This window comes from Sciurus carolinensis, chromosome 15 (genome assembly GCF_902686445.1).
Source record: "Sciurus carolinensis chromosome 15, mSciCar1.2, whole genome shotgun sequence".
Lineage (NCBI taxonomy): Eukaryota > Metazoa > Chordata > Mammalia > Rodentia > Sciuridae > Sciurus > Sciurus carolinensis.
In genome coordinates, this window is record NC_062227.1 from 23,233,537 (window position 1) to 23,258,579 (window position 25,043).

The 25,043-nt window shown below is 40.1% G+C and overlaps 1 protein-coding gene across 9 annotated transcripts in view; it reads right to left on the reverse strand.

The window, feature by feature from the left end:
• Positions 1-598: 598 nt before the first annotated feature.
• Positions 599-25,043, reverse strand: part of Ptprm (protein tyrosine phosphatase receptor type M) — an 819,218-nt gene continuing 794,773 nt past the window's right edge. For all 9 annotated transcript variants that reach the window (XM_047526252.1, XM_047526251.1, XM_047526249.1 and 6 more), the window contains 2 exons: positions 22,441-22,576; positions 599-1,431 (listed from right to left, as the gene is read on the reverse strand). In XM_047526252.1, coding sequence (XP_047382208.1) covers positions 1,378-1,431; positions 22,441-22,576 — 190 coding nt within the window. In that variant the 3' untranslated portion in view covers positions 599-1,377. The remainder of the gene's footprint in view (positions 1,432-22,440; positions 22,577-25,043) is intronic.

Genomic DNA, 25,043 nt, shown 5'->3' on the forward strand with positions numbered 1-25,043 from the left:
CCTGCCCAGCCAGATCAGAATTCGTGTCCCATAGTGAACTCCACGGCATGTTTCCGAAGCACTGGGTAGGCTACCATGATGGCTCTAGATCTTTTATTGACAAAAGTTCCCTCTCTAAAACCCCAGTCCTACCTACACTAGTCAAAGAGGACTGCTATGATTTGGATGTCCCCTCAAAAAATTCGTATTGACAGTTACCATCACACTATGATGGTGTCAGGACCTTTAAGAAATACCTCTATTGGACTAAGGCCATCATTGAGGGAGTAAATGAGTTATTGTATGGCCTTGTATGAAAGTATCCTCAGCTTTCTCTTGCTCCTGCCCTGCCTCTCATACACTTACCTGCTCTTCTGCCATTTTATAATACAGCATGATAAACCTCATCAGATACTGCCCCTCAGTCTTGGACCTCCCAGCCTCCATTAGTTTGAGAAATAAGTTTCTTTATAAATCACTCAGTCAGTGGTATTCTGTTAGAGAAGCACAAAGTAGACTAAGAGAAGGTCCCAGGTGCAATTACACCCCCAGTGGTCTGGTGTGACGGGTATGGCTTCCACACCCGTGCACTGGGACACCAGGAATACACCACGCCTGGTCATGGGTCATCATTTATTAAGTCGAGAATTCACATCATACATCATACAGTAAGTCACTTCCAGGGCTTAATAAAATGATTGTCACCCACTGTGCTTCACAAAAATTTCTTTTAATGAATAAATAATTTGATGAAATCAAAAATATTTACAATATAAACAAATGGAAAAGCTTTGGATTTGTGAATCTGATCATGTTGCATTTTTGAACTGGGTCCTCCCAAGCTTTTCCCTTGGAAACGATACAAATTTGATAGAAACAACAACTCATAGAACATCTCTTTGTTCATTACACATTGATCTGTTAGTCCTGGAAAGCTACAGAAGCTTGTATTATGTGACATGTTAAAATACAAATATTAACTAAAATAATATATTATCATAATGCCAGGGAGCATTCTCCACAGAACAAAAACATACACTCAGCTGTAACAATGACAGAGGATCACGGGCCACAAAAAATATACCCCAAAGGTACAAATTCCTTCATAAGAATATAATTGTGCTCTTCAATTGACTGGATGTCTACGCCGCTCTAACAAGTCGGTGACGAGGTGTACAGTATCTGGCGACTGTATGCTGTGTTTCTGTCAGGCAGCAGCATGACTGGGAATTGGGCAGTGCAAGCAGTTTCATAAACACTTTCTTGGGCTCTTAAAAAGAGCCAATTATGCAAAGCAAAATAAGCATATTGAGAAGTCTTCATCTCATCTACACAAACACCATGGAACTTCTTGGCTTTGTGGTAGGAAAGGGTTTGCCGGCAGAGCTGTTTACGCTGTCAGCCAGAATTCAAGTATTCCAGGGCCACCTCATAGCAGAACTTGTACTGATCCTAGAAAACAGAAGGGAACAATGTTAGCTCTGTGATGCCTAAGCATTGCTTCCATGAGGGAGATTGGAAGGAATCAAACTGACAAGGATTTGAATCAGAATCAGAAGGTCATGGTTCTAAACCGCAAATCTATTAACTGTTTGGAGCTGCTGTCCTGCAAAGCCTGATTAGCAATACTCTGATATCTACCTCATTAGAATTCCTGGAAAGTCCAGGACAACTGAAAGATGCATACAGTCAGCTCTTCCTGTCCATGGGTTCCATGTGCTTAGATTCTACCAACCTCAGATCAAAAATATTTGAAAAAGAATTGTATCCTGAGCATGTAAGCTTTTTTCTTGTCATTTTTCCCCTAAATAATACAGTAGAACAACTAGCATTTACAGAGTATGGGGCAGTAAAATGAATCTGGAGATGGTTCAAAGTGTATGGGAGGATGTACCTTGTCAGATGCAGATGCTATGGGATTCTATATGTGACTTAGCATCTGCGTGTTTTGGTATCCAGAGGAAGTTTTGGAACCAATGACATCTGAATATAAAGGGGTGATCGCATGTTTGTCCTCACATGTCGACCTTCATATCAAAACCCTGAGCTTTGTAAAGGAAAATCAAGAGATAGAAGGAGAGATCATGAGGGCTTGAAGGAAGGCCTCAACTACTGGCTCTTTTTAAAAATTTTATTTTATTGGTTGTTTTTAGTTATACATGACAGTTGAATCCATTTTGATATAACTATACAAGTGTGGAATATGTCTTATTCTATTTTAGGAATATATCCTATTCTAATTAGGACTCTCGTGCCTCTCCTTCCCCTTCCCTTTCCCCACACCTTATTCCCTTCTTTCTATTGATCTTTCTTCAATTTACCCATAGTTATTTTTATTTATTTTTTAAAAAATTAATTTTAATGGAAGTACATAAATGCATACAACACAGTGAATCTCACCACTGTGCACAACCACTGACTCTTACAGACCTCAAAGATGAAGCTTCTCTCATGGTCCAGTGTAGAGATCAGCCAGCAGGATTTCCTCAATTTCATGAGAACTATCTGCCTCTTCAATACCATGCCCCTTGACCTGGCCCCTGATCTGGGGAAGCCCACAATGCAGTAAGCATGAGGCAGGTGACCCAGGGACCACATGTGTGCTGAGAAGACAGTGGAGGCAAGGGTGGAGGTGGGCAGCGTATTCCCTGGAGAAGGAGGGAATGCCTTGGGTTGCTCCAAATAGTCCTGTTGTCTCCCTCTTGTCCTGGTGTGATTATTATTAGCCTCTTCTTTCAGTCTCAAGTGTCCCAGTTTGGATAATAAAGTATATGCCATTCTAATTGGAATACCGCAGGAAACCCAGGCATAGGAAAGAGGAGGAATTTATATATACAGGGGGAATGTTTGAAATTCTCTGCCAAGCACAGACCAGTTCTTAATCAGTGAGATCATTTTTATTTTAAAAATTAACACATATTGAAATTTAACCTCTATCTCTCATCCTACACAAAACTCAACTCAAAGTGAATCAAGGGCCTAAGCATTAGACCAGAGGCCCTGTGACTACTGGAAGAAAAAGTAGGTCCAACTCTCCCATCATGCTGGCTTAGGAACCAACTTCCTCAGCAAGACTCCTAAAGCACAAGAAGATTATGAATCAATAAATGGGATGGTATCTAACTAAAAAGCTTTTTCAAAGCAAAGAAAACAATAATGTGAAGAGAGAGCCTACAGAGTGGGAGAAAATCTCTACCTCTTGCACCTCACATAGAGCATTAATCTCCAGGATATATAAAGAACTCAAAAAATGTAACACCCAAAAAACAAATATACCAATCAATAAATGGGCAAAGGAACTAAACAGGCATTTCACAGAAGAAGAAATATATGAAAAAATGTTCAACATCTCTAGCAATTAGAGAAATGCAAATTAAAACTACACTGATATTTGATCTCACTCTAGTGAGAATGGCAATTATCAAGAATACAAGTAACAACACATGTTGGCAAGGATGTGGGGGAAAAGGTATACTCATACATCGCTGGTGGGGATGCAAATTGGTGCAACCACTCTGGAAGGTAGTGTGGAGATGCACAGAATACTTGGAATGGAATCAGTATTTGAACCAGTTATCCCATTCCTTAGTATATACCCAAAAGACTTAAAATCAGCATACTGATGCAATGCAGCCAGAATAATGTTTAAAGCAGCTCAATTCACAATAGCTGAACTATGGAACCAACCTAGGTGCCCTTCAACAGGTGAATGGATAAAGAAAATAAGGTATATATACACCATGGAATACTATTCAGCCATAAAGAAGAATGAAATTATGGCATTTGTAGGTAAATGGATGAAACTGAAGACTATCACGCTAAGTGAAATAAGCCAATCCCCCAAAAATCAAAGGCTGAATGTTCTCTCTTATCCACAGATGCTAACACACAATAAGGGGTGGGGGAGGGAAGAATAGAAGTTCATAGGATTAGACAAAAGGGAATGAAGGGAAGGGAGGGAGGACAGGAGTAGGAAAGAGAGTAGAGTATAGCAGACATAACTTTCATATGTTCATATATGAATACATGACCAATGTAACTCCATGTCATGTATAACCACAAGAAAGGGATCCTAATTAGAATAAGTCATACTCCATGTATATATAATATGTAAAGTACACTCTACTGTCATGTCATGTGTATCTAAAAAGAACAAATAAAAAAATTAACAGATGTTGTACATATTAATGGGGTTCAGTATGCTATTTCCATTACCAGTGTCTAGTGTTCTGTGGACAAATCCAATCTCAATTTTTGCTACCCTTCTCCCACCCTTCCCAATCTCTAGTAATCACTAGCCTACTTTCATGTTGATATTTTTTAGTCCAATATATGAAAACAGGTGGTACACGTTTGTCAGTGTCTGGCTTGGTACTTAAGACAATGTCCTATAGTTCATCCAGTATCCAGTAGATGGTTGGTTTATTGTTTTATCTAATGACAGGACTTCATTCTTTATGCTTAATAGTATGCTAATGTTCACATACCACCTTTCCTTTGTCCATTCATCTGTTGATGAGGACCTAGGCTAAATCCATATCATGGCTGTTGTGGTGAGTACCACGATAAACAGGAGTGCATGTATATCTTTCATATGCCAATTTAATTTCCTTTGGATATACATTTAGAAGTGGGATAGCTGGATCATATGGCAGATTTTCTTTTAGTTTTCTGAGGAATGCCCATATTATTCTCCATAATGGCTATACTAATTTATATTTCCATCAATAGTGTACGAGAGTTCTTTTTCTTTACAGTCTTTTTATTTTATTTTATTATTTTTGATAATGGTCATTCTAACTTGGGTGAGACGGCCTCTCACTGTAGTTTTGATTTGCATTTCCCTGATGGCTAATGATACATATTTTAATAATATGCTTATTGATCATTTGTGTTTATCCTTTAGAGAGGTATCTCTTGAGATCTTCTGTTCATTTTAATTGGGTAACTTTTTTTTGGTTGTTTTTCCTCAATATTGTAGGTATTAGCTCTGTTTTAGTCAGCTTTTTTTTGCTGATGTTACCAAAAGACTGACAAAAACAATTAGCAAAAGAAAATTTTACTCGGGGCTCATGATTTCAGAGATCTCACTCCATAGAGAGCTGAATTCATTGCTCTGAGCCCAAGGCAAGGCAGAACATCATGGTGGAAGGGTGTGGTGGAGGGAATGAGCTCAGGACGTGGCCAACAGGAAGCAGAGAATGAGAGCTCTGCTCAACAAGGACAAAATTCCTACGTCTTTGGGATATGCATGTCCTCCTCCAGCCCACAGCAGATTAATGCACTTATTAGGTTAAGGCTCTTGTAACCCAATCACTTCACTTCTAAAGCCTCTTTCATTGTCTCACACATGAGATATTGGGTGACAGCTTGCATTTAAACCATAACAAGTCCTCTGGTTGTGCACGATGTAGAGTCACACCATTCGTGTAATCATACATGTACACAGAGTAATGATGTCTGTCTCATTCCACCATCTTTCCTCCCCCTGCCCTCTCCCCACTCTACACCATCCAAAGTTCCTCTTCCCCCGCACCCCCGTTATGTATCATCATCCACTTATCGGAGAAAACATTCAAACATTCAGCCTTTGTTTATTTGGGGATTGGCTTATTGCACTTAGCATGATATTCTCCAACTCCATCTATCTAACATTGTGCATAACCATAGAAATGAAAAGTTGTTCCCCATTTGTGTACAATGAATCAAAAAAAATAAGAAAAAGGCAAAAAAAAAAAAAAGACAAGTCCTCTGTCAGATCAACAGTCAGCAAATATTATTTCTCATTCTGTAAGTTGTTTCTTTTGCTGTGCTTTTTAGTTTGATGAGATCACATTTGTCAGTCTTTGCTTTTTTCCCTGTGCTTTGGAGGTCCTATCCAAAATCATGGCCAGTTCCCACATTTTGAAGGTCTCTCCTATGCTGTCTCCTAGTAGTTGCAGAGTCCCAGGCCTTACACTGAGGTCTTTAATCCATCTTGAGCTGCTTTTTGTTCAGGGTGAGAGATAGGCGTCAAGTTTGTTTTCTGCACTTTGATATTATTTTCTCAACATCATTTATTAAAGAGGCTGTCCTTTCTCCAATGTATGCTATTGGTGCCTTTGTTGAGAATCAGCTGGCTGGAGATAGTAGGCTTATTTCTGGTATATTTATTCTGTTCCACTGGTCTCTCTTTCTCTTTTTATGCCAATACCATACTGTTTTATTTACTGTAGCTCTGTACTATGTCTTGAAATCAGGTGTTTTGATGTTGCTCATCTTATTCTCTTTGCTCAAAACTGCTGTGGGTATTCAGGGTCTTTTGTGCTTCCATATGAATTTTACAATTGCTTTGTTTGGTTCTATAAACAATGTAAAGGATATTTTGAGGGAATTGCACTGAATCTGTAGATTGCTTTGTAGAGCATGGGCATCTTAATAATATTAATTCTTTTATCCATTAACATGGGCAATCTTTCTACCCATTTCATGTCTTTAACTTATTTCATTAGTGTATTATAATTTTCATTGTAGAAGTCTTTTACTTCCTCGGTTATGTTTATTCATAGATACTTTGTTTTGGTTTTTTTTTTTTTTTGGTAGCTGTTTTGAATGGGATTATTGCCATGATTCCATTCTCAGCAAATTGGTTATTCGTGAGTAGAAAAGCTACTGCTTTATGTTGATTTCGTATTCTGCTTCTTCACAAACTTTTAAAAAATCACTTTAACAGTCTTTTGGTGGAGGTTTTGTTCTTTCTGTATAGAGAATCTTATCTGTAAACATCCATTTGCATGCCTTTCATTAATTCCTCTTGCCTAATTTTTTGGACACAACTTCTAATACTTTATTAAATAAATGCAGTGAAAGTTGACAGCCTAGTCTTGTTCCGACCTTAGAGGAAATGTTTTCAGCTTTTCCCCTTCCAATATGATGTTGGGTATGGGTTTGCCATATAAAGCCTTCATTATTGAGGTACATTCCTTCTATACCTAATTTGTTCAAGTTTTTCTTATCATGATGGTATGCTGAATTTTATCAAAAGCTTTTTCTGCTTCTTTTGAGATAATTACACATTTTTAATCCTTCCTTCTCTTGGTGGGATATATTACATTTATTGATTTGCATGCATTGAACCATCCTGTATTTCTAGGATGAAACCAACTTGATCATGGTGAATGATCTTTCTATGTGCTATTGAATTTGATTTGCTAGTATTTTGTTGAGAATGTTTACATCTAATATGGGATGCTGATCTATAGTTTTCTTGTTGTGTCCTTATCTGTTATTGGTAACAGGAAGGTGGTGGCCTCATAAAGTGAGTTAGGAAGGGTTTCTTCTTTCAGTACTTTGGAATAATTCTTCAAAAGTGGTATTATTGGCAGTAGTTTTTCAAAAGTGGTAAAATTTAAAAGTGAAGTGATCTGGTCCTGGGTTTTTGATGTTGGTAATTTCAATCTTACTAATCATTATTTGTCTATTCAGGTTTTTCTTCATATCCTCATGGTTCAGTTTTTGAAGATAATCTGTGTTTAGAAATCTGTCCATTTTCATCATAATTCCTAATGATCCTTTTTATTTTTGTAGTTTCAGTTGAAATGCCTCCCTTTTCATTTCTTATTTTATTTGGTTCTGCTCATTTTTCTCACTGAGTCTAGGTTTGTCAATTTCATCTTCTCAAAGAACCAACTCTGACCTTTTGTATTATTTCTTCAGTCTTTTTGTTTATTTATGCTTTCATCTTTGTTATTTATTTCCTTCTACTGAATTTTTGGATTGGTTGATTCTTTTCTAAATTCTTGAAATTCATTATTATGTTTTTTTATTTGAAACTTTTTCTTTTTTTGGATGGGTAGGCACTTAATGTTATAAATTTCCTTCTTAGTACTACTTTGACTGTAGCCCCTACCTTGGCATTTTATGTTTCCATTTTCATTTGTTTTTGAGATATTTTTAAATTTCCCATTGAATTTCTTCAGTGACCCATTTAAAAATGTGTTGTCAGTATCAATTCATTTGAATAATTTATAAAATTTCTTATGTTGTTTATTTCTAGGATTATTCCATTGTTGTCAAAAAAGATATGATTTCTAAATTTTTGAATTCATTAAGACTTGTTCTGTAGGTTAACATATAGTCTATTCTAGAGAAAATTTCAGGCACTGGTGAAAAGAATATGTATTTTGGCCAGGTGAGGTGGCACATGCCTATAATTTTAGCAGGGGAGGTTGAGATAGCAGGATGACAAGTTCAAGGCCAGACTCAGCAATTCAGTCAAGGCCTTCAGCAACTTGATGAGAACATGTCTCAAAATAAATAAATAAATAAATAAATGAATAAATATATAGGGCTGGGAATGTAGCTCAGTGGCAAATTGCCCCTGGGAAAAGAAAAAATGATGTGTATTTTGTAACTGTTGGATGCGATGTCCTGTAAACATCTATTAAGTCCATTTGATCTGTAAGTACAGTTTAACTCTGATGATCCTTTATTGTCCCTCCCAACTATGTGTCTATCGGTATGAGTGTAGTTGAAGTCCCCCACTATTATTGTACTAGAGACTATATCTCCCTTTAAGTCTAATAGCATTTGTTTTATAAAACTGATTGCTCTGGCCTTAGGTTTACGTAAATTTATGATAATTCTTCTTGAATTGATCCCTTGACCATTTATACAGTGACCTTCTTTGTCTCTTCTAACAGTTTTTGTCCTATGGTTTATTTTGTGAGCTATAAGAATAGGCACTCCTGTTTGCTTTAGGTTTCCATTTGTTTAAAATATCACCCTCCTTTTAATTTCAGTCTATGTGTGTCTTTATTGGTGAAGTGAATTTCTAGAAGGAAGTCTGTTTTTTTAATACATTCAGCCAATCTGTCCTTTAATTGGAGAGCTTATTCTGATTATATTCAAGGTTATAATTGATAGGTAAGAACTTATTCCTGTCATTTTTATTTTATTTTTATTTTATTCTATTGTTTTGAAAATCTTTCTTCTTCTCTTTTTCATCTTTATTGTTTGCTGGCGTGCTGTATCAGTAATTTTTTTTTTTTCTTTTCTAGAGCTCTCTTGGGTGCTACTCTTGTAACTAATGTAAGCTTTCACCTGCTTTCAAGATAGTACAGACCTGTCTTTCACTTTGGGGTGTAGCATTCTCTTAAGCATCTTTGGTAAGGCTGTTCTGGTGGTTATGAATTTCTCAGTTTTGCTTCTCTTGGAAAGCCTAATTTCTTCTTCATTTCTGAACCATAGCCTTGCTGTTCTGGTATTCTTGGTTAGCAGCTTTGCTTCAGGACTTGGAATACATCATTTTATTTCCTACTAGCCTGTAGCATTGCTGAGAAATGTGTTAGTCTCTGGGGATACCTTTAAACGTGACTTGTAATTTTCTCTTGCAGGGTTTTAGAATTTTTTCTTTGCTTTGTACTTTTGACAGTTTGACTATTACATGCTCTGGTGAAGATCTTTTTGAATCATTTCTCTTTGGGGGTTTTGTAGGGTTTCTGTGCATAGATGTCTGGATTTTTGCCACGATTAAGGAAGTTTTCTACTAGTATTTCTTTGAATAGTTTTTCTGTGCCATTAACTTCATTCTCCTTGCCTTTAGGTATTCTGAGACTGTGGCTGTTTGTTTAATGGTGTCCTATTGGTCTTAAAAACTCTCTTTACTCTTCCACTTGGTCTAGTACATTGTTGAGACTTTCAACTGCTTTTTGAGTTATTGAGCTTTTCATTTGCAAGATTCATTTGACTGTTTTTGAAAATCTCTCACTGAATTTCTCATTCATGTTCTCCATTGTTTTCCTAATTTCATTTGACTATTTATGTGTATTCTCTTGGATCTTACTCAGGTTTTTGTAATCATTCTTTTAAATTCTTTATCAGGTACTTTATCCATTTTGATTTCTTTGGGATCTTCTGCTAGAAAGTTATTATGTTCTATTAGAAACAGCAGTACCATCCCCACCCCACATTTCTAATGCTGCTACACTGAGATTTGCCAGTGGATCAGCATCTTTATGAGATGGCCTTCTTAATAAGTGTTTTTAAAGATGGATTTTCATTTGTTATGCAATGTTGGCCTTATTTCCTGTTGGCTATGATTAATGACTTTGGGCATAGTACATACTGTGGTAGAGTCAGAGGAATTCACTGTCTCTGCAGGCCACACAAAAGTAGGGACTGATAATTCAGATGTGGTGCAAACAGCAATGGGTGGGGGGTGCTCACTGTGTGGCTATTCCTTCAATAGCAAGGTGGTACCTAAAAAGCCATGGGGATTTCCACAGGCACTGTGAGTATCATTTCTGCTATTAGCAAGGGCCTCTGGCACTGGCAGTACCCATAGTGATGAGGGGCCTGCAGTACTTGTCCTCCAACCAGTCAGTAGTGAGGGTTCGGAGACTGCACAGGGAGAGGCAATAGTGAGACTGTAGCACCCCTGTGGTGCTCACACCCAGGCCTCACAGGAGTATGTGGTCTGTGGGTTGGTGGGAACACTGGAAAAGTATGCCCGGAGCAAGATGTGGCAGCAGGCAAGTTCTCCTTAGCCCTCTCTGGTCTTATACATGCAGATATGTAAAGATGGCTGTGGCTAAGGCTTTTCTTCCATCCAGCCCCTCCAGCTATAGTGAATGTCCTGGGACAGAGCAACAGCTGGAGCCACAGAGTTACTCGACACCCCTCAGCATGCCTGAGCGGAGAGCACAGCAGAATCTCTGTGTTCCCTCCCTGCCTGTGAGTGATGGGGGTCTGAGTGCAGCACAGGAGAGGGGGTGGTGGGAACCACACCGGCACCTGCTTTCAGGATGGGCACTGGTGGGAGTCCACATGCGACTGGTCTTAGAGGGCAGCACCCTGGTCTCCTGGTTCTTCAGGGCTCTGTGTTGTAACCTCTGTGTTGTAACCCTGTCCCTTACAGAGTAGGACACCCAGATGTCTTAGGTCATGTCACTCTGCTTTGCAAGGCAGTTCCCCTCTAAGCCAATATGGCATAACTTCTGTGGAATCCTAGAGATGGAAATATGAAGGGGTTTCCGACCCCCACAGTGGCCCAAACTCAGATAATAGCTCAGTTCTCATGATGTCTTCCAGCAACAGCACATGGGTGTTTACTGGGAGATGATGTGAAATCCCTTGCAGGAGCAGGGCTACTGTGAGTTTTAGGTTACTTAATAGCCTGTAAGAACTGTGAATTTTTCCAGTAGTTAGGATTTCCAGCATTCATGCTAATAGTTTCCTGGGATCCTTTCTCTCTGTCACCCTTACCATCACAAAGGGGCAGCCCCCACACCAGGTATTGAGATGGGCTGGGAGATGCTGGGGATACATTTTCTCTTTCAATGCTATTGTCCCAGGTCTTTGAATCTTCCATGGTTCTACTCTCTGTCTTGCTCTTTTCTGGACTTCTTCCATAGTCCCTGAACACAATTTGCAGCTATGTACTTATTGCTTTGGTTCTTCTCAGAGGAGGTGGAAGTGAGTGCTGACCATCTCTAGTCTGCCATCTTGGATTGCTGAATTCATTTTTCATGAGCACAGCTTTCTGGGATTACCCAGCTTGGCCTGAGCAAGCCCTATGAGAGGTCCTGACCTAGGTGTGGTCAATGTGGCAGAGGAGGGCCTTCTGCACTGTGTGTGTGCACTACACTGAGGGAATCAAGCCTGGGTGTGGCTTGTGAACCAAGGGAAGGGACATGAGGCTTACAGATGCCTCTATCTGCCAGTCCTGGGACAAGTTCTTAGCAACTGCAAGGTTCTTTTCTTGCTTCTGTAAGGGACAAACTTTTACAACTTGTGAGATTCAGCACTATTCTTTCTTACCCATCATAATGGGCAAAACCAAGAAAATATACCTTTTATTTTGGGTTCTACCTAATTAACTAAAATTTTTACAATTTACATGCCTCTTAAATTTGTCACTAGAAGTTCTTTTTCTTCACCTATATTTTGTTCTCTATTTATTTCAAGACAAGGGCCACAGCTTATCCCTCTCTGTGTATTATACCAGCCTCTGGCATAGAACTTGACACATAATTGAGAACGAAATTCTGGCTGCATATAGACATGATAGCAAACCACGGATGTAGCAACAATGAGTTCAACTCAAACATTCAAGGGTTGACAGTGGGGATTCTAAGATACCATCTCAGTTTTCCAGGAGCTTACAAACTAGAGGTGAAGATAAAGCAGATCATTTCAATATACCCAACGTGTCACAACATCAAAAGTCATTAATAGTAAAACCACCAGAAAGGTTAAAATAAAACAACAGTGACACAAGCGTTAGCGAGGATGTGTAGAAATTAGAACCCACATATGCTGCTGGTGGGAAAGTGAAATAATGCAGCTACCTTAGAAAACAGGCTGGCAGTTCCTGGAAGGTTTAACAGAGTTACCATTTGACCTAGGAATTCCACTACAAAGAACACACCAAGAGAACTGAAGGCATATGTGTGCACAGAAACTTGAAAACAAATAATAGTACATTACTCATAATAACCCAAAGGGTAGACAACACAAGTGTCCATCAACAGACAATAGATAAAGATAGTTTAGCCACACCATGGAAGTTTATTTGGAATACTAATACCTGCTCCAACATGGATGAATTTGAAATCATGGTGAGTGAAAAAAATCAGACACAAAGGATGATGTATGATTCCATTTATGTGAAATGTCTAAAATAGGAAATTTTATAAGGATTGAAAGTAGATTGATGGTTGCCAGGGACTGGAAGTGGGGGGATGGGGAGTGACTGCTAACATGTGGGGTTTCTTTTGGCGGTGATGAAAATGTTATAAATTTAGACTGTACATAGTTCTGTGAATATACTGAAAACCACTGAACTGTATGCTTTAAAAGTGCAAATTTTATGGTATCTCAATAAAGCTGTTATATAAGGAAATCACCAGCAGAACAAAACTGTTTGTTCCATGCTGTGAATCCTACCTCTTCTGTCAATCAAGGATCCAGTGGTTCTTGACTGCATTTGCTTTTTGAGGAGTCAGGGGTCTGAGTGCTCCACACTGACTGGGATTTGAGGGTCCTGTTGACTAGCAATCTAAGGTCACCTTCTAGCTCTGTCAATCTAGAATTCTATGAATTTAGAACTTGATTTGCCTTTAGAGCAAGTCTGATGACATGAGATAGATCAAAGTACTTTCTCTAACCTTGTAAATAACAAGTATCTAACAACTATCCTATCATCTCTCTCTTTCCGGGGGTGGGTACCAGGAATCGAACTCAGGGGCATTCGACCATTGAACCACATCCCCAGTCCTATTTTGCATTTTACTTAGAAACAGGGTGTCACTGAGTTGCTTAGCACCTTACTGTTGTTGAGACTGATTTTGAACTCATGATCCTCCTGCCTCAGCCTCCTGAGCCTCTGGGATTATAGGCGTATGTCAATGTGCCCAGCCTGTCATCTCTTTTAACCAGTCCTCTCTTTATATATAAAAGGGCAGGTATGCAGATACAGAAATTTTCTTTGGAAAAACCTCAAACTGGGCTGGGGATATAGTTCAGTTGGTAGAGTGCTTGCCTTGCACAAGGCCCTGGGTTCAATCCCCAGCACCGCAAAAAAAAAAAAAAAAAAAAAAAAAATTCAAACTGGAAAACCTATTACTTGTCCTAGGTGAAGTGATATTTTTGATTCACATTCCAGTATTTATTATTTCAGGACTGGATACTTTAATTTTCAGAGTATTTAAAAGAAATACTTTGAATTTCAAAATACTAAAAGGCATGTTTTCAGGTAATCAGCCTGAAAAACTGGCCACAAATTGGTTCAATCATTTCTCCTGTTTTTGTGACTTACAAGGACAATTTATTTTTCATGGAAATCTAAGAAATTCCATCCCTCACTGTATAAAAGTGACTTAGCTCATCCAATTAATTGAACCATCTTTTTAGCATAGTCAAATGCAGTTCAGGGGCACTGGGTGCTGTTCTCAGGCAGCACAAGGTAGAAGCTCAGAAGGGATTTTCAGCTTCACTGCTGCCTGGAAGTCTCGGAAGTTGCCCTGTCTTAGTCTTGACTGTAATTTTCAAAATGAATTCCTGCTCTCCCATTCTATCCCTCCTAAGCAAGCTGCCCATCCCTGTAGATTTTGTGATGACTGGTTTCTGAATCAGAAAAATAAGGGGAAGTAGAAGAAAGACCATAAATTGCTATGTCCCCTCCTCCAAGCACCTGGGTAAATGCCTGAAATCTTCCTACATCGGAAACTGATTACACTTGATCACCAGGTACAGGCTTGTCTTCTACAGTTTCCTCTGTCAGCTCGCTTGCTTTTGAATGGTATAATTAAGCCACATGAGCTATCCCTGTGCTTCAGGGAAAAAAGAACATTTCTGCCTTGGTCCCGAGTTCTCCTAATTTGGGCGATGTTAGTTGGCTACAGGCACAGAGAAGCGCTCAGCCCAGTTTTCCTCAGGGTGCTGTACAGGACTGTCACCAGGGTGCCTCACTACTGGGCTCCATAACCTCTGACAATGACCTTGCTCTGGACCCTGCTTCTGGTCCCTGTGAAGAGGGAGAATGTGAAATCTGAAATGGAGCCACAAGCTGAGGTTGTTCTTTAGAAGTCCCAGCTGGCCCAGTGGGGAGTCCCGAGGCCAAAGCTCCAGCAGGCAGCTCTGGGGCCTCCCGCCAAGGGCTGGAGTTCTGCCTTTGTCAGCGCACGCTGTGTCTGGGGAGCTCTGGAGCAGCAGTCAGTCTGGGCACTTCAAACACCCCACATCTGCCTAAGAAGATTCAAAGAGAATAGCCCACGCAGCTCACCTGGGGGCAAAGCTTTCCTTCCCAATGTATCTACTTTTTGAAACTAAGACAAGTTTCACAGTGTCTGCAGGATCATGTACCCACAGATCCTTGAGGATCTTCCTGACTGATGCCCTGTCAGAAACGTGAAGCAGGCACCAATATGCTAATAACCGTGGGTGGGATCATTGGGTTCAATGTTCCCAGCAGGTCACATAGGTGACCAGCCACTCAGTGCCTGGGAGGACAGTAAATTCTCTGCCCCTCAACAGATGGCTGCACAATTGTGACAACAATGATGAAACAGGTCCTGACTTTCATATGCATCTTTTTATTTAATTTTAATTTTATTTTATTTGAACTCAGGGGCACTCAACCACTGAGCCACATCCCCAGCCCTATTTTGTATTTTATTCAGAGGCAGGGTTGCTTTTGATGAGGTTGGCTTTCAACTTTCGATCTTCCTGCCTCAGCCTCCCGAGCTGCTGGGATTACAGTGTGTGTCGTGGTTCCTGGCTCATCTGCATCTTTTAAAAAATTTCTTTGACAAAGCCTCAATTGAAATCTATGCCCCAGTTCCCTGTTCAGCTCAATTACAGCCCCAGCAGAGGCGAGGCAGCTCAGGCCAGACTGGGATCTGGCTGCAGAGAAGGACCAACCAGGCATTCAGTAAATACTTACTAGACATCTCCTGGGAGTCAGGTGCTCTGTTGGTATTGAGGGTGGGATGCAGGCTGAGTCCCTCAGCTCCTCCCCACAGGACTTTCACCTCGATTGGTCTAGGACATGGCCTAAGCAGTGGTTTTGAAAGCTCCCTTAGAGGGTCCTCCATGTACAACCTAGGCTGAGGCAGTTCTAGATTACTAAATTCCTAACCTAGGCTGCCCATTAGAATGCAATTACTCTGATCATTCTACAATGTACACATGTATTAAAATATCACTGCTAATCTCATGAGTGTGTACATTAATCGTCAATTAAAAACAAAGCTAAAAAACCAAAATGAAACAAATGTTCCACTGCTGAAGTCAGGCCCCAGAATTTTTTTACAGCTCCCAGATCACATCAATAAGTAGCCAGGTTTGAGACAGACACTGTTCTCTTCATCTTACAAAGGACATGGGGTAGCACAGGGCTTTCTCAGTAGACCTTGTCTGATACACATCTTCTACACATCTGGATTGGGTTCTTCTCTGTTCCTTGGTCCTGTACCTTAATCTGCTCCCTCCTTTCTTGGCATGAGAGGAAATGCTGGTTTATGACCTGTTATGGTTTAGATGTGGTGTCCCCAGAAGTTCACATGTGAGACAATGCAAGGTTTGGAGGAGAAATAATTGATTTACAGTCTTAATCTAATCAGTGAATTAATCACTGATGGGATTAACTGAGAGGTAACTGGAGGCAGGGAGGATGTGGTTGGAGGAAGTGACTCACTGGGGGCATGGCAGTGGGGTAAATATTTGTATCTGGCAAGCAGAATATCTCTCTCTCTTTCTCTGCTTTCTGATCATGATGTCAGCTGCTTCCCTCTGCCACACTCTCCCACCATGATGTTCTGCCTCACCTCGAACCCCAAGGAATGGAGCCAGCCTTCTATGGACTAAAACCTCTGAAACCATGAGCCCTCTAAGTTTTTCTCCTTTTTAAAAGTTGTTCTGGGTCAGATCTTTTAGTCACAGCAGTGAAAAAGCTGACTAAAACATGACCTTTACTGATTTCTCCTGGCAACTTGGTGCTCTTGCCAGGCAACCAGCAATAAACCAACCTACCAAGGATTTATGACCATTGATTTCAGTTGGGTCCCTTTCCTTTAAGATCCCCATACATTTTGTGATTTTGGCTACAGTCTACTTGGGATTTTCATCTAATGGTCTTGTATAAGTTACCGATATTTTCTACTCTTCTTTTCTACCCATGATGAATACTATGAGCCATGTCCAAGTTTACCTTCTAAGCAGAAAGACAGTTCTATGAGGATAATCCTTGTGGAAGAGTCAAAGTCAGTGGGCCTGGAGCTGGGAACCAGGGTTCAGATCTGAATTTGACTTGCATTAGTTGTAGAATTCTGTACCAGTTTACTTATGGGTAGAGGGTGAGGGCTCAAGAGCAAGTACTTCCCTGTTCCCTCTGTGAAGATGACTGAGGACAAGAAGAGAACAAAGGACCATGTTTTGTAAGCAGAAAGCCTTGTAAATATCTAGAATCAGTGTTGTTTTCTAAGTGTTGCTTTTTAAAAACCCAGCTTTATTGAGATGTAATTCACACAGCTTAAGATGACCCTTTAAAAGGCTACTTATTATAAATCAAATTCAGGGAGGCCATTGTTTTGGACTATGTTCCTGCACCAGATCCAGCAGACCAGACCAAACCAGAATGGAGTCACTCGTGTTAAGTACCATATAATTAAACTGAACTTTGAAATGGTTCAGTTTAAAAATACAGGAACAAAATGTAAACATCCAGAAGATTCACAGCAACCAATCAGACAGGATCTCATTTACTAGCACTGACATTTAAGGAAGTTTCTTTGGCTTTAGCCATGTAAGGAAAGTAACTTTGAACTGATATATTATCAGATTCCAGGATCAATAGAAGTGCCAATTAGATCTATAAATTAATCGTATTTTGACACAATTCAATTGTTTTCAGTATACTTATTGAGATGTAATGCTCTAAACAATCTAAGTTTAGGGCATTTTCAGAACCCCAAAAGAAACACCATGGCTATTAGCAATCACTTCATTCCTCTCTCCTCCAGGTCCTGGTCAGTAGTACTCTACTTGGTCTCTATGGATTTTCCTATTCTGAATGTTTAATATCCAAGGAATCACACAGTGCTATTATCCCTATTTTACAGATGAGAAAAACTGAGGTTCAAGAGGTCTTGTGTTTTTGTATCCCCACTGAGATAGAAGCTCCATGAGGGACAGACCAGGTCTTCTACTTCTTTTGCATCCACTCAGCAAAATACTGAGCACAGAATAGAAGCTGAGAAACACATGTGGAATGGAATGGAGCTGAGATAAGACACTGGCTGATTATGCCTGTGACAGCAGGTATGATTCTACTATGTTAGCAGAGAGACGAGAGTTGTCTTTAATGGGAAATGGTCTTTGTTGAGAAAACAATGCAATAAGTGGGCTTTGAGTGAAGCAAAGATGCCCAAGTGCATGTTTGCTCAGCAGAAATGTGGTTTGCTCTGGAGAAGGAAGACTGGGGAAGACAAGGAGTAGGAGTGGTAATGGGGGATGTTGGAACCAGAAATGGAGGAGCAAAAGGGAGCAACATGGAAAAGGCAGAGGGAAGGTGTGGTTGAAGGCTGAAAGAATCACTCTGCAAGAGGGCAGCAGATGTTAGGGATGATGATGATGATGATGATGACCTATTTCAAGTGTGCCCTCGTTTTAGGCTGTACCCTACATTAACAAGTGTTCTGAGCCAGTGGCGGCCATGTTATCTGGTGGATGCAGAGGAAGGCAAGACTCTCAGGTGTGGGTTTCCACACAATAGTCTCAGGAGTCAATGATGACCACGAGACTGAGTCCCTAGGCCACTAGTGAAAACACGAAAGAGGATCCTAGACTTCTATCCTGGGGGTTTGGTCCAACCTTATGTGGATTTTAAGAATCAGGAGGCCCCAGCTGATACGTAGCTCAAAATCAGGTGAATATATACGCTGTGTATTTGATGAGGCAGCTTTGCTGAATCTGCAAAGGGCATCTGGGAGAACAATGAAGCCACTTGTTCACTTCTGGCTCAGGCACTAAGGTAGCAGAAGGGAGACTTCCAAAGTCCCCCACCTACCCTAGGGGACACTATTCTTCTTTAGGCAAGATTTTTTCCCCAGATGCTGTGTGTCTCTTGAGAAAGAGCCCTGGGAACCACAAAAGTCAAGTGAGGATGACAAAGTGAGAAGGGAACTGTTAGAGGCAAGCAGCCATTTTCCTGCAGCTGTGAGAGCCTCAAAGCAGCGCAGGCAGGGGACACCATCTAAACTGAACTAGGCCATGCTGTCCTTGCCTACCCTCTAGGGACTCGGGACTTTGATGGGGACTCAAGGCTGGTTGAAGAGATGGATAAGTTAGAAGCTGGGTTGAAAAGGGGTCAGAAACAAATGCAGCTGCCCTGGCTGAATAAAAAAAAAAAAAAAAAAAAATAGTAGAGTTCAAAATTATTTTGCCTCCTGGAAATCTACTGGATTTTCTCTAGAGCTCCCCAAAACTAAAAATTAAAAGAAATCAACCTTTAGGGCCTTCTGGATCTCCCTCAGGAGTGCCAGGCCTCAAAACTAATGAATGAATTTTCAAAGTCAAGAGCAATTTAGAAAATTCAGAGCTGCAAAGGGTGGTAGAGAGACCTGCAGATCTCTCGCCCTTCCTCCCAACCAGCAGGAAGGCTGCAGTCCCGCATGGCCATGTTTTGAATGGAAAGGGCCCTGGTGGGGCTCAGCCTCTGAATGAGGAGGCCCAGCAGGGCACAGGCCAGGTTCCCCACTCCACCCTGCCCTGCCTCCCTGGTTAGACACTTCAGAAGTGTGCCCAGGCCTGTCTGGAACACACCAGGCATTCTCCAAAGATGCTGCTCACAAGATTCAGTGCTCTGCTCTTTCCAGTTTTTCCAACAGTTGGCACTCAAGTCTCAGATGGCCTCTTATACCCAGTGAAATCATACCTGATTTTATCACCCTGACCTAAATTAGTTAATTCCTTCAGTCAACATACTCATGTATGAATATCAAGCTAAACAGAAATTGTACTCTGAGATAGACACAAGCAAACAAATGACAAGGGCTCCTACTCAATTCTGGAAGCTTCAAACACACTAAAAAGAGCACTGTGACATTTTCCTCTGATTACCAGATATTATCTGTTACCCTGCTAACAATCACTGTGACAGGTTTAGCAGACAGTTTTCTCAGGAAATTGTACAACGCTCCTACATTTCTCAGTCATTGACATTGTCCTAAAACTGGTACTGACCCTGGAAGGTCTGTGATTCCAGGGATCCCATTTTCTCCATTAAAAATACCCATAACTGTACAGGGTGTCGTTGGATAGGAGGATGAACATTCTAGTGTTCTACAGCTCAGTTAGGGTAATTATTGTTGACAGAGATTAATTGTATATTTCAAAATAGCCAGTAGAGAGAATATAGAGCATCCCCAATACAAGGAAATGATGCACATCTGAGGTGACAGATAAGCCAATTACCCTGATCTGATTATTGTACCTTTTATACATGTATTAAAATGTCACATCCTATCCCATGTACATACAATTACTATGTGTCAAAGAAAAATAAAAACACAGTGTTCAAAAAAGAAATTACTCTTTTATCTTGAAAAAAAAAAAAAAAAAGAAATCACCCATACTATAGAAACTCCCAAGTTATAGAATAATGGCCTGTGACCACAAGCTCCCTTCTGGTTCAATCACATGTGTTTCCATTCATTCCATGAAGAATTGCCCCAGTCCTACAGTCTGTGCCACTGGTTTGGAAAAAGCCCAATCATTTCTGACCATAAAAATTCCTGAGTGATGAAAGCTGCAGTCAGAGCTATTAGAGGAAAGGTCTAGAGGGGTCTACTTCTAACCATCTGCTTAATTGAGGTTGCAGTGAGACACACATTTTTTTAATCAAGGACAGTTTGCCCAAGCACCAACCAAAGTCTGGAAGCTGCACATCTGTCCTTGAGACGGTGAGGTTAAGGATAAGGTGAGGTCACTTAGAGCATTTTAATCCTACTTTCTGCTAGTCTTCTTATTTGCTCTAAACTTAGGTCACCACTGACCACAGGGCTCTCTTCTCTCAACTGCCATCAGTCCAGAAGATTGGGAAATTCATGGTGGTAGACATCTACACCATCTATGTGAAGTGCCAGGGAGGAAGGTAGTTATTGGCGGGTTCTAGTAAAGTCTACTCATAGAATGCAACAGTTGGCCTTTCGGCCACCCACACAAAATCTGTTCCTATGTGAAGGGTGCTGAGATCTATGCCCAGCATATATGAAGCATCAGGAAAATGCTCACAGCAGGCATCCTCATCTTCCTCCACTTATGTATAACTGGCTTCCACAGGCTGATAAGGTATCATACCCAGTAGACACAAACAGTATCAATAACCACCTCTGTCCTCTTTGCAATTTCTGCAACACTTTTACATATATCTTCAAATTGGATCACCTTAATATGCTACTACTATCCCTAGTTTAAAATTTTAAATCCAAGGAAGTTAAGTGAATTGTTCAAGGACAACTAAACTTGTAAAGAAAATATATCTAAGGTCACTGAACTTGAATCTGAGTTTCCACAGGTTTCCAATAGGGCAGAGAAGAGTGGGCAGCAGTTTTGAGAACAATTCTTTTTGCCACAGAACCTTCATTTGGTTACTGCTGATGGTTTTGAGAGCATGCAAATGGTCAAATACATTCTGCTGAATTCCCCAGTCAGCACTATGCTTCTTGGAAATGGAATAACTTACCAAGCACAAGGCACATATCTGGGGACAGCAGATGCCCCTAGAGAGTGTCTTTATCTGAGTAGGAACCTCGAGAAAACTTATGTTCTAGGAGTTGTTTTGGTCACTATCAGAACGTATGCTGGGCACAGTGACTTTTCAAGTTGCAGATTGGGACCTTGGCTACTTAATCATCTTCAGCTTGAAGCTCAACTTTCTCTTTAGTCCTTTTATTTGTTCATTTATTTATTTGTTCATTTATATTTTGGTAGCAGGGATTGAATCCAGTATTGCTTAGCCACTGAACCACATCCCCAGTCATTTTTATTTTTTAATTTTGAGAAGGTCTTACTAAGTTGTATAGGGTCTCACTAAATGACTGAGGCTGGCTTTGAATCTGTGGTCCTCCTGCCTCAGGCTTCCAAGCCACTGGGATTATGGGTATGCACCACTGTTTCTGGGGTCCTTTTTATTTATTTTTTTAACCTCGAGCCTACCATGACAATGTTGTGGACAATGTGGAACCTGGAACACAGGCCTTCTGAACTTGTCAGCATCGACCAACTCTTCTTCCCCCTGCCCTGCCCCAGGCCATTCTCCCAACCCTGATTCATCCATGAGGTCCTTTCTCTACTCACAGAAAAGCACAAAAACCTAATGGAAAAGCTTCCTCTTTTAAGCTGTTCTCTTATTCTTGACTCACCGTGGTTGGCATTTCAACAGCTCCATATAAAAAGAGATTTCATGAAATACTCTAAGAAAATAATTGCACCTCATCCTTTGTTTCTCAACTCCTTTAATCCTTTTCTCAGACATGGCCACCATAATTAAATGCAATATTCTGGATGTCAAACTAAAATTCACAGCTTTGATAAATATTAGGTGATTAAGCTATTTATAAAATATATAATTTGAAAATCTGGCATTTCATGTGCTATGATTATTTCTTCTCCATGAAGATTAAGTGCTTAGCCACGTGGAAGGCATTGCCAGGAAGGGAAATTAATAAGGATGTTCACTTGTGAGCTTCAACTATTTCCACATTTCAAATGAGTTGAGACAGTTTATTGGAAAAAAAAAAAAAAAAAAAGAGGAGGAAAGGGAGAAAAACAGAAAAGTCCTACAAGTAAAGTGATATGTTATGCTTTTGAAAATGAGTCTTTTCCTCTCTGAATCAGTAACACTGCAAATTTGGGCACTGGGGTAGAGTCCTATTCTCAGGCAGGGATGCCCCACTGGGCAGGGCAGAGGGCATGTCCTACCAGAAGGTCCACCATGTTGGGCTTGTTGTTCCTCAGCGTCTTGACAGCATGGAAGACATCCACAGTCCTCTGGTGCCGGAGCATCTCACAGACAATGCTGATGGCACAGAATGTGCCACTGCGGCCTCCCCCATTCCTGACATAGAAGAAATGAGATGGTTGGACATTTACCTATACATGGCATCTCACACACAATCTGTGGGGATGTGTTTTCTACGTCCCACTGAGCCAGTCATGATGAAGGTTCCAGAGGTCACCAAGTACTCTACCTTAGCCAAGACAATTTCTCCATCTTAGGTCAAACAAAGGGGACAAGCTAGCCAAGTGTTTGACCCATAGCTCAATTATAAGCTCGACCTCCATTATGTTACCTGATATGGCACCTTATTGATTTTTATAGAAAGGGCCCATGTGGACAATTTTTCAATGAACAGACATCTCATCTGACATCTGCCAAGAAAATTGATAATAACTGTGGATGAGGTTCAGGGAAATATGTGGTCTTTAAAAATACCCATCATTTATCTCTAAAACATGAAGACTCTTTTTAAATAAAACTTTTTATTTTGAACTAATTTTAGATGTGCAGAAACACTGCAAAAATAGCATAGAGAATTCCCTTGTATATCCAACTTCCCTGGTGTGAACATCTTATATAACCACAGTATGTCACCAAAACCAGGACAGTAACACTGCTACAATACTACTCTTCTTTTCTGCTACAATACTATTAAAAGTATGGGCCTAAAATTTCACTGGTTTCTCCATTTATGTCCTTTTTCTAGTCCAGGATCCCATCTTGCATTTAGTTGCCATGTCCCCTTAGACTCCTCCATTGTGTTCCTGTCTTTCCCTGCATTTCTTGATCCTGACTTTTGAAGAGTCCTGATCAGTTATTTTGCTGAACATAATATGTGAAATGTAGATGTAGATGAGAAGGTACTCATGGGCCTCAGCCACACTTTGAGAAGTCATTACAAAGTACAAACATAGACTGTGATTAGAAATAAGGCCATGCATTTTGAAAAAGAAAACTGCAGAAGGGGTTACATTCTTGAAAGGGTCATAAATTGAGGAATAAGGAATAATATCATGTCAATCTATCTTATTCCTGGTGATGGTGACCTTGCTCATGAGTTAAGATAGTGTCTACCAGGTTTTTCACCATCAAAATTATTATCTTTCTGTTTTTAGTTAAGACATATCTTGGGGGGCATACTATGCAAATGCCCTGTTTCTCTGCAAAGGTTTGCCCACTGATTTTTGCATCCATTGGTGGTTCATGTCTACACTAATTAACTATGATTGTGGTAGTTGCCCAATGTAGATTTTGTATTTTTTCCTTTCTTCAATTCTAACATAGAAAAGAGGTTTCCCTTCTCTCGCATTTAAAAATGTATTTGCTTATTTTTATTTTGTTATATATATCCGTGGGGGCATAGACTGAATACCAATTTTATTCCATGAGCTAAAATCTAGTTACATCACTATTTATCTTGTTGCTCAAATTGTTCCAGTTGTGGCCATTAGGAGTTCCACCTGGTTCTTGTGACAAATCCTATACATTTTGAAGATTTCCTTATCTTCTAGAACCAAAGATGTTCCAACTCATCCTGTATTTCCTCTGTACCAGCTCTGGAACAAACGTCTTTCCACAGAGCTAAGGTACCTGCGTGTTTTAAACTCAATACTGCTAGCATACCTACAATAAACAAACATTACTGTTGATGTTTTACAGTGCTGCAGAGTGAACCCTGGGCTTGTGTGTGCTAGGCAAATGTTCTACCCCTGAATCACACCCCACCCCCAGGCCCTCTATTTTAATATAATCAAAATTTTAGTAAGTGTTTGGATTTCCCAGATGGTTTCTTATAAGAAAGAGTTGCTTTAAAAAAATGCACATCTAAGAAAAGGCCACTCATTGCATTTGGTTGGTATGCTTTGCAAATCTATTTTAATCTCTTTGCTCTATCTTATACCTATAATAAAATTTGCAAATAGTAAATAGATATGTTGATTTTTACTAATGCATACATTATGTAACCACCATCAGATCTACACATAGACCAATGATCAGCTCCCAGGGGCCTCCCTCAAACTGCCTCCTCCTCAATACCCATAGGACCACCAAAAACAATCTGTTCTCACTTCTAGTGTTATACATTTTTTGTCCTAAAGGGCATAAATGGAATCATACAGTATATACTCCTTTGAGTCTATCTTATTTCACTAAATTTATCAGCAACTTTCCCTGTTGTTGTCTGTCAGGAGTTTCTTCTTTCATATTGACAAGAAGAATTCCACTGAGTATTTACCTGTCCCATAGCTGTTTTCAGCTTTTAGCTATTATGAGTCTACCTGCTATAAACATGTCCTGTGTTGTATGACTTATTTCTGTGGTCATGTATCTAGGAATGGAAGGGCTTAGAGTATATGAGTGTCTAACTTTGGTAGATGCTGCCAAACAGTTCCCAAATGGTTATATGACTGTTACTTCCTAGCAGCAGTGCCTAAGGGTTCCAGTGACTCAACAGCTTCACCAACACTTGGGATCATAATTTGTCTACCTTTAAAATTTTAATCATTCAGGTGGACATACAGTG